The sequence below is a fragment of the Agrilus planipennis genome, unplaced genomic scaffold (genome assembly GCF_000699045.2).
Source record: "Agrilus planipennis isolate EAB-ADULT unplaced genomic scaffold, Apla_2.0 scaffold187, whole genome shotgun sequence".
In the NCBI taxonomy this organism is placed as follows: Eukaryota; Metazoa; Arthropoda; class Insecta; order Coleoptera; family Buprestidae; genus Agrilus; species Agrilus planipennis.
In genome coordinates, this window is record NW_020442446.1 from 619972 (window position 1) to 628216 (window position 8245).

An 8245-nucleotide genomic window follows, 5' to 3' on the forward strand; every position below is an offset into this window, starting at 1 on the left:
TGACACCGATGATAATTTAAGTATCTCCTCCGAAGAAGATGATTGGGTCAGTATTGTAGAGAATGAAATTAATGCCCAAAAGAGTAAATTTTTCAATAGTATCAAAAGTAACAGGCCCCCAAATTCCCTCTAATATTTTTGAACTGATTCAATCTTTCAAACTATTTTTCTCAGAACAGCTTGTTGAGGAAATAATAAAAGAAACAAATAACTATGCAAAATCGGCGTTGAATTCAAATAATATATCTAAAGACTCTATATGGCAAACATGGCATGATGTAAATAAAGATGAATTTTGGGCTTTCATTGAATTTTTCTTAAATATGGGTACAATGCCTGTTTTTTTTCTGATGTATTTAGAAGAGCTCGATTTAATCAAATATTTTGGATGCTCCACTTAAAAACACCTGATTCGGGAAGCAAAAATCTTAAAACTCGTTTACAACAAGCCAGCATGTTTTTAGACTATTTAGATTCAAAATTTTCTGAACACTATTCCAGGTCAAAATATTTGTGTAGACGAATCCATTGTGAAATTTAAAGGAAAAATTTATTTCATTACCTACAACCCCATTAAGCCAACAAAATGGGGTATAAGAATATATGCAATGGCAGATTCTGAAACAGGCTATATCTATTCTATCTTACCTTATTATGGAAGTATTACATCTGAAAATCTTAGCTTGCTGGAGATCCCTTAAAGAGGCTTGATATGCGCTAAGAACTACCACCAAAATTTGCAATGAAAATGGAAACAGAGTATTTGAAGGTTACTGCTTCAGCCCCTTCGGATAGGGCAGAGCCGGCAGGGATGGGGGTTTCAGGGCAGGTCCCCGCCCGGTCGTTATCAAGCAACTGCGCTGAAACATCAAGTGAGAGTGAGGCATCCCTACGCCGGTGTGGGGTGTCTGGCAGAGCTACCGGCCAGCGAAGGGCTCGTTCATCTGATGGCGAGTCTGACGCTGTAGACAAGCCGGACGCTGGTAAGCCCGAGCCTGTGAGAAGTGGTGATGCGAGGCCACAGACCCGCCGTGGGGATGGTGGAGACCTGGTCAAGCGGGCAGGCAAGGGTGAGGAGTCGAGACGGCTATCGGGTGGTGCTCCCCGCACCAGGCTAAGAGCGAGAGCTCAAAGCTTGGCTGAAGGGGTAGTGAGAAAGACCCACGTGTCTGAATCCTCCGAGGAGGAGTACGGGCCGTGGGTGAGAGTAGGAAAACCCAAGGCCAAGGCCAAGGGTGGGAACAAGACAGGGGTGGCTGCTGAGGAGGCGAAGGTCTCTAAGGCAACTAAGCCGCACCCCGCTAGGAAGGCGAAGGGCGGCAAAGGGGCTGCGACCAAGGTCGACGAGCCGGATCCGCTAAGAGCCTGGTCATCAGGGTAGAGAGGGTCCCGATATCGAAGGAGTCGGTCGCAGAGGGGCCCAAGAGTGAGCCCAAGAGACCCGAGGAGCCTCAGAGCGCAGGACTGCCGGTGACGGCGGGAGCTCGCAAGGACCTCAGGGCACGAGAGCTGGAGAGGATAAGGCGTATCGGGGATGATCGGCCTGCGACAGGCCGATTAGCTGTGTGAACTGTCGGGCACGGAAATTGCCGCACGGTCACCTGACCAAGGCGAGATCCTGCCCTGTATTCAAAATGGCAGTGCAGGATAGAGCAAGTCGATATGCGTGATGGCGAACACGACCATAAGAGTTCTCCAGATGAACTGTAGGAGATCCTATGTGGTCATGTGCGAAGTCGGTGTGCTTATGTGTGAGAACGGGATTAGTGTTGCCTTGCTACAAGAGCCATATGCCGTGGACGGCGGCGTCCGAGGACTGCCCTCGGGGATGGTGATTGTGGGAAAGCAGGGTGGAGAAGATCCCAACGCGGTTGTGGTGATAGACAGCTCCGAGGTCGACGTAGTCGATCTAAGCCAAGACCTGACCAGGTGTGAAGCGCTTGCCTACCTGAGCGGACCGTTCGGTGAGTTGTATGTCTGTTCCCAATATTGTCAGTTCGCTGGCGATATTGAGGACAGCATACGGAGTATCGAGCGGGTCGTGGAGAGAAGCAGGCGGAGAGCGCTGCTGATCGGCCTTGACGCCAACGCTGAGTCGCATATGTGGCACAGCAAGGGCATGACAGGCCGAAGTGCAAAAGTTCCGAGAGGGGAGAGCCTGGAACAAGTGATCCTGGCCAATGAGTTAGAGGTTCTAAACGTACGGTCGGAATCGTCCACATACGAGACGGCCGTAGGGGAGAGCGACATTGACGTCACCCTCGCAAGGGGGCTGCACGGAAATGTCGCATGGAGAATAGAACCAACCTGGTCCTCTAGCGATCACAATCCCATCCTGATTGAGATCACTGAGTGTGCAGCCAACATTACCACCGGAGAGCCGTCCGCTCTTCCAACGTGGTCCATCAGGGAAGCCTGTTGGGCCGACTGGGAGGAGGCGGTGCTTCAAAGGGTCAGTCCTATGGCTGACTTCGAGAGGCTGCCCCTCGGCGAGATGGTTGCTCGGCTGCATGGATGGGTGGTGGACGCGAATGACCAGGTATTGAGAAGAGCCAGGCAGCCTACGAGGGCAATACCTCCCTGGTGGACGAACGACCTCCGAAACCAAAGGAATGCCCTGAGGCGTTGGAGGAAACGAGTACAGAGAGCACGAAGGAGAGGAGATCCGGACGTGGAGGTCCTGCAAAGGGCCTACAGAGAGGGCATGTGAGAACCGAAAAGGAAAAGAGTTGGCGGGAGTTCGTCAAGGTAGAGGGCAACCGCGATCCGTCGGGACAGGTCTACAAGATCTGCCGCGGGAAAAACAAGAGCGTAGCGCTAGGAGAGATCAGGGTAGACGACGAAGTCGGCCGAACCTGGAGAGAGAGTACCGAGCTCCTCCTGAAGGTGTGGTTTCCCGAAGGTCCTCAACCAGATCGAGGGGAGCCTGAGTACGGGAGGCCCGACGAGNAATTTTTGGAAGGATTGTAAGTGCAAATAATTTACCTCAGTGATGAATAACACGAATAACTGCACTTAGTAAATTTATTTACAAATATACAGTTATTACTACAAATTTATGTACATATATTGAAGACCCTGAACTTGATACACTGATGCTACTAATTGTTGTCGGGTGTTGTCTTAATTGTTCTTAATTTTGTTGTCTTTCTCTTCTTTTTTGATGTTGTCTCATTATGAGTGTGTCGGCCTATTTATAACATAATCTCCACCCTGATAGAGGAAGGGGTGAAAGTGCTAACCAACTGGTTTGGGAGCGTTCAAGTATTACGTAACGCAATTTTTGAAGATTTTTGACCCCCCCTCCCCCCACTGTAACGCTCCGTAACGTTTTTCTGTACCCCCCCCACCCCCCTCTCTAAAGGTTACGTAACACTCAAGTCATCATTTTTACCCTGAAGTCGCAAAAAGTTGTTATAGTTTTTATCCTTCGTATAGTTTTAATTGCCTTATAATAAAACAAGAGATTTTTAATTCGCAACACCTGCGTATTTTGTTTATTTTTTTATAAATTTTTGGCTTTACAAAACACAATTGTTTTTCTCCTTCATTCTCCTAAGTATTTTAGCTTTTTTACTAATAAATTCTTCAAATAAAATAACATATTTATTTTAACCTTTGGCAATGCAATTATAAACAGAAACCCAACTGAAATTAAACATTTTACTCGAAATAAAATCGTATTCTTAACAAAATTAAAAAATAATCAACTATTAACCAAGTATCTAAGTAGGTCTATAAAAACAATTCGATTGAAATTACTGCTCCTCTGTCCACGGGTTTGCTAGCCACTCAGATTCTTTCATCACTGGCACCTGGAGTGCAGACGAAGACGGTTCTGGAATTGTTAAGCCACTTGCATCAACTTCGTCTTCGTCGAGCCAGTCAGCATCCTCAGACGATGTTTCATAACGACGCACAATGCAGAGAAGCTCATTTGCCCTTCTGGCAGCAAGGCGCTGTGGCCGTACTCTAGTTTCACAATGGTCTTGGACAGTCTTGCCATGCACGTAACGACAGTGCATTTGAACACTCCTGTGAGATGTGAAATAGATCCCACAGGTTGGACATACTTTTTTCTTTAGGTCGGATTGTACAGATGGACAAAAGAAATCGTAAGGCATCTGCTTAAACCCTTCTAGAGGAGGTGACAGATTAACGGACAACCTTACAAGAAGTGGCGAAAACTTGGATTTTCCTTTGTCTAACAAACTGGGTACTACGAGCTTGCTTGGGGTTTGAAGTATTGGGCAAGGTGGCGGCATGAAAGTATCCGTAAACACAGATTTCAATGCACTTCTCGGTGGTGAACAGCAGGATTCATCTGCGCATTTTATAACCTGTAAGAAATATTGCGATTCACGGACGTGAACGCTATACCACGCCAGATTTGGTTCTGCTGGATCCTGCATGCTATCTTCGGGCTGTCTATACTCCGCCGAAACGTCATAATTATCAATTTTCATTTCTCTCCACACTTCTGCAAGTGTTTCCCCAGCGTGCTGAAAATTGCGTTTTTCCAAATCATCATCCGTAGTCATTCCTTTGTCGTCGAGATGAGAACCAAAATGTTCATGAGGCAAAATGACGCCTGCCAGTCGTTTGCTGAGGGGAGCCATGCGACGCTCAACTCGGTTATATGCGCTCCGCCCAGGAGCATTAGTCGCTATAAACAGGGCGTCCAGGTTGTATTTTTTAAAGTGTTCAATCGCAAAGTTCTTGACTTTGCGATAACGCGGGTTTTCGTCCGGCCCACCATCTACAAAGATGATGATTACTGGCTTCACGGTGTTCGATTCTGTCATCATTAAGGATTTGAATGAAGGTATTGATAAAAGTGATTCGAAATCATAAGCGTGGGTGTTCGCTGTGGAGGATGAGTGTTTCCCGCTCCTTATGGATATGTGTGTCGGCCCGCTGTACCCAACAGCTTCTTCCCTACCGAAATTGTTAGGTTCTACGTTGACGCCGGCGTATACAGAAGGAATAAGTTTGTGCCGCTCTGCCACGACCCAGTCATGATCAGGTAAAAGTATTCTGTATTCCATATGCATTAAAAGAGGGCTCTGACTTTTTACTGCCGGTAAACCTATCGGTACACGTGCCTTATCGTCTTGTGAGAGAACGAATACTTGCTGCGGTCCCAGAAGCGAAGCGAGAGATTCCAATGACCTGATTGTAGCAGTGCAAAATTCCCCGTCCTCGTGTTTTTTGTGCATCTCGGTCTGTGGTCTTGCTAACTTTACGGGTACAGTACGTACGTGTCTTCTTCCCTCTTGTGTGTTAGAAACGCGTGGGAGTAAATGAAGATATGTGCCGCTTCGAGAAATTTGGAATCCCATTAACAACAGCCTTTCATGCAGGTCGGACAGAGTGAGACAACTCCTAATCATCTCTGTTCGGCGGCGTTCATCAGCAGCGCTGCCATGAATGGCAATATTAATTATGGTCTCTAGGAGAGCAGGTTGCGAGTCAACTAAAGAGGGCTGTCCAGGGCCAGTTCGAGGTTGTGCTGCAGCAGGATTGTTTCTCTGACGTTCAGTTTTCTCCAGTTTTTCTTTGGCTCGAAATTTTTTTGCACGCTTAGCAGAGTCTCTTTTTTTCTTCAAACATTTCTCTTCTTCTTTCAACTCTTTGCGTAGCTTTTTTATTTCGTCATGAACATCATCTTTGGCTATACCAGTGTCCCTTGCTTCAGTGAGAACATTTATTTTTTGTTGCAGTAGACCAATTTTCTTCATAAGAGTTTCTTGAGCCGGTTTGCTTGGAACATTTTTAGTGATGACCGAATCAACCAAAGTCTTGTCTGGTTCCGTAGACGATGTCTCCACAGTTTCCCCATCAGTATTCTGACTTTGCTCCTCGTGGATATCGCTCATCTTTCGTTTGACGGCAGTGCTTTCATGTCCAGCGACTGCGACAATCGATTCCATGAGAGATGAACACGTGGATGAAGCTACAACATTCGAATCCTATAGACCAAGAGAAAATTAATTAAGAATAGGTATTATTGACACATGCGATAAAAAAGAACATAATATACAACACATATAAGCAGATGCACCTGTTTTTGTTGAGGAGCACGCGAAGTCGAGGGAGCATTGGGCCATAGTGTTGCTGGCGTGCTTGATGTTTGCATAGGTAGCTAGAAATATAAAATACTTATGACCAGTTCTTTTATGAAAAATCAAGGTTTGGACTAAATATAATACTTATGTCATTATTACATTTTAGTAGTAAACTTACTTGTGTAAAATAACTAAGCATTGTTGCTTTCTTCTTCGTGGCCTTCACCTTCAACTCTCGTATAACATCATTTATATGTTCTATAAACTTTTCTTTGTTTTTTAGTTTTTCTTTAGCCGTTTTCCAAATTTCATTGGCATTTTTTTGACATACTTGCGCTGGCAAGTCAGCATGAGAGCCTTTATAGGCCAAGAACAGCTGATAATACAAATCTCCTTCTTTTGAGGACATTACAGTATGAACACTATGAACTCACTTTAATAACAGCGACTACAGCAATTTGCTTCTGCATAAACACTAACGAATACTGACAACAAAAACAACATTAAATGACGTACAATACAATCTAGGGATTCCCCGTGAAATATAAACGAAAAGGTTTACCAACATGCGAGAACAAATTAAAAATGGCGACCAGACTAATACAATCGAGAGATTCCCCGTAAAACGTAAACGAAAAGGGTTGCCAATTTGGGAGTTTTATTTCCCTATTTTTTTATATAAAAAAAGAAATAATGTTACGTAACGTGTTGTAAGAAGGACCCCCTCCCGCCCGTGTAACGCATCGTAACGTTTTACGAGACCCCCCGCCCCCCCAAATTGCGTTACGTAATACTTGAACGCTCCCTTAGTAATGAACAACAAGGCACTTACAGTAGCGTAACAGCTGTCCAGATGTGGTGCATTGAAGTGCGCCTCGGCGATGCTCTGCAGGTCCTGTTTTCCTCGGCTTCTGATGCTCGCGCTGATTGCTTTGTTTCTGCAGACGTGGTGTTGATTTGATGATCACCTGGTTGTCTTAAGCGGATCCCATCCTCGTCGCCCAATTTTGTTTCGTGCGGAAGATCGGGAGAAGATTATAGACGTCTTCAGACTTGCTTTTACACACACGCAACAACATTTTAGTTCTTGGTTCAATCGATTACGATGAACACATAGATTTATCAATTTATAGTGATTAAGATGAGAATAGAACACTTATTTAAGTTATATTAACTTCTTCTATTCCACAAATGAGTTAGCCTACGGCAACACTTACTTAAGTAAACAAACACGTTATACTTCGTTTACCGTTTATTGTAAAATTCAAGACTACACTAACGATAATTACATTGGTCTAGGCCCTTTNTATTAACTTCTTCTATTCCACAAATGAGTTAGCCTACGGCAACACTTACTTAAGTAAACAAACACGTTATACTTCGTTTACCGTTTATTGTAAAATTCAAGACTACACTAACTATAATTACATTGGTCTAGGCCCTTTTATACTCAAACTGAAGAATTTGACTGACGTCACTTAATTATCCCTTAAATATTATAATACAGGCTAGGTTACATATGTAACATATATATAGATATAGTTATCAATTATACCAATAATAATTAACCAATTTAAGCAAGGGCATATCTAGGATTTTGTTAAGGGGTGGGGGCAGGCGTAAAAAAACATTTATAACAGACATTTTACCTTTTTTATGACTCATGAAATAATGTAAAGTTGAACACATATAATGAAAACTGATTTAGTAGCAGCGCAATGTATCTGGCAAGCTTTTCTTGAAGCTTCATTGTCTTCTCTAGATATATCTGAGAGGCCATTGACAATTTACTGGAAATGCAATAACACTCACATTATTTTCAGCATGGCTAGATGTACTGTTTTTGAGTTACAGCTGAAAAACTGCGCTTCTCAACAAAAGGACGTAAGTGTCATGTAGATACGCTATTTTGCTGTTGCGCTATTTCACGTCATATATTTACATTTTCAAACGTAGGGATGTCAATAAGAAATACACCTCAGGCATGAAGATCTAGTCGGAGACATATTAGAGGCAGAAACGGAAGTTAGGAGGGGTAGAGGTAGACCTAGATTAGATTACTGTTTGCAGATATTCACGGATGTGGGATGTTCTAGTTTTAGGGAAATGCGAAGATTAGCTCAGGATAGGAAAGAGTGGAGGCACGTGTCCAACCAGTCTTAGGACTGACGACCTTA

At 44.1% G+C, this 8245-nt stretch overlaps 1 protein-coding gene across 1 annotated transcript; it reads right to left on the reverse strand.

Moving 5' to 3' along the window:
* Positions 1 to 3412: 3412 nt before the first annotated feature.
* LOC112906404 lies at positions 3413 to 6773 on the reverse strand. Its single transcript, XM_025980465.1, has 3 exons — positions 6247 to 6773; positions 6065 to 6145; positions 3413 to 5972 (listed from the first exon to the last, which is right to left on the reverse strand). The coding sequence occupies exons 1-3, from the start codon at positions 6475 to 6477 to the stop codon at positions 3759 to 3761; spliced, it is 2526 nt and encodes an 841-aa protein (XP_025836250.1). The 5' UTR covers positions 6478 to 6773; the 3' UTR covers positions 3413 to 3758.
* Positions 6774 to 8245: the final 1472 nt, after the last annotated feature.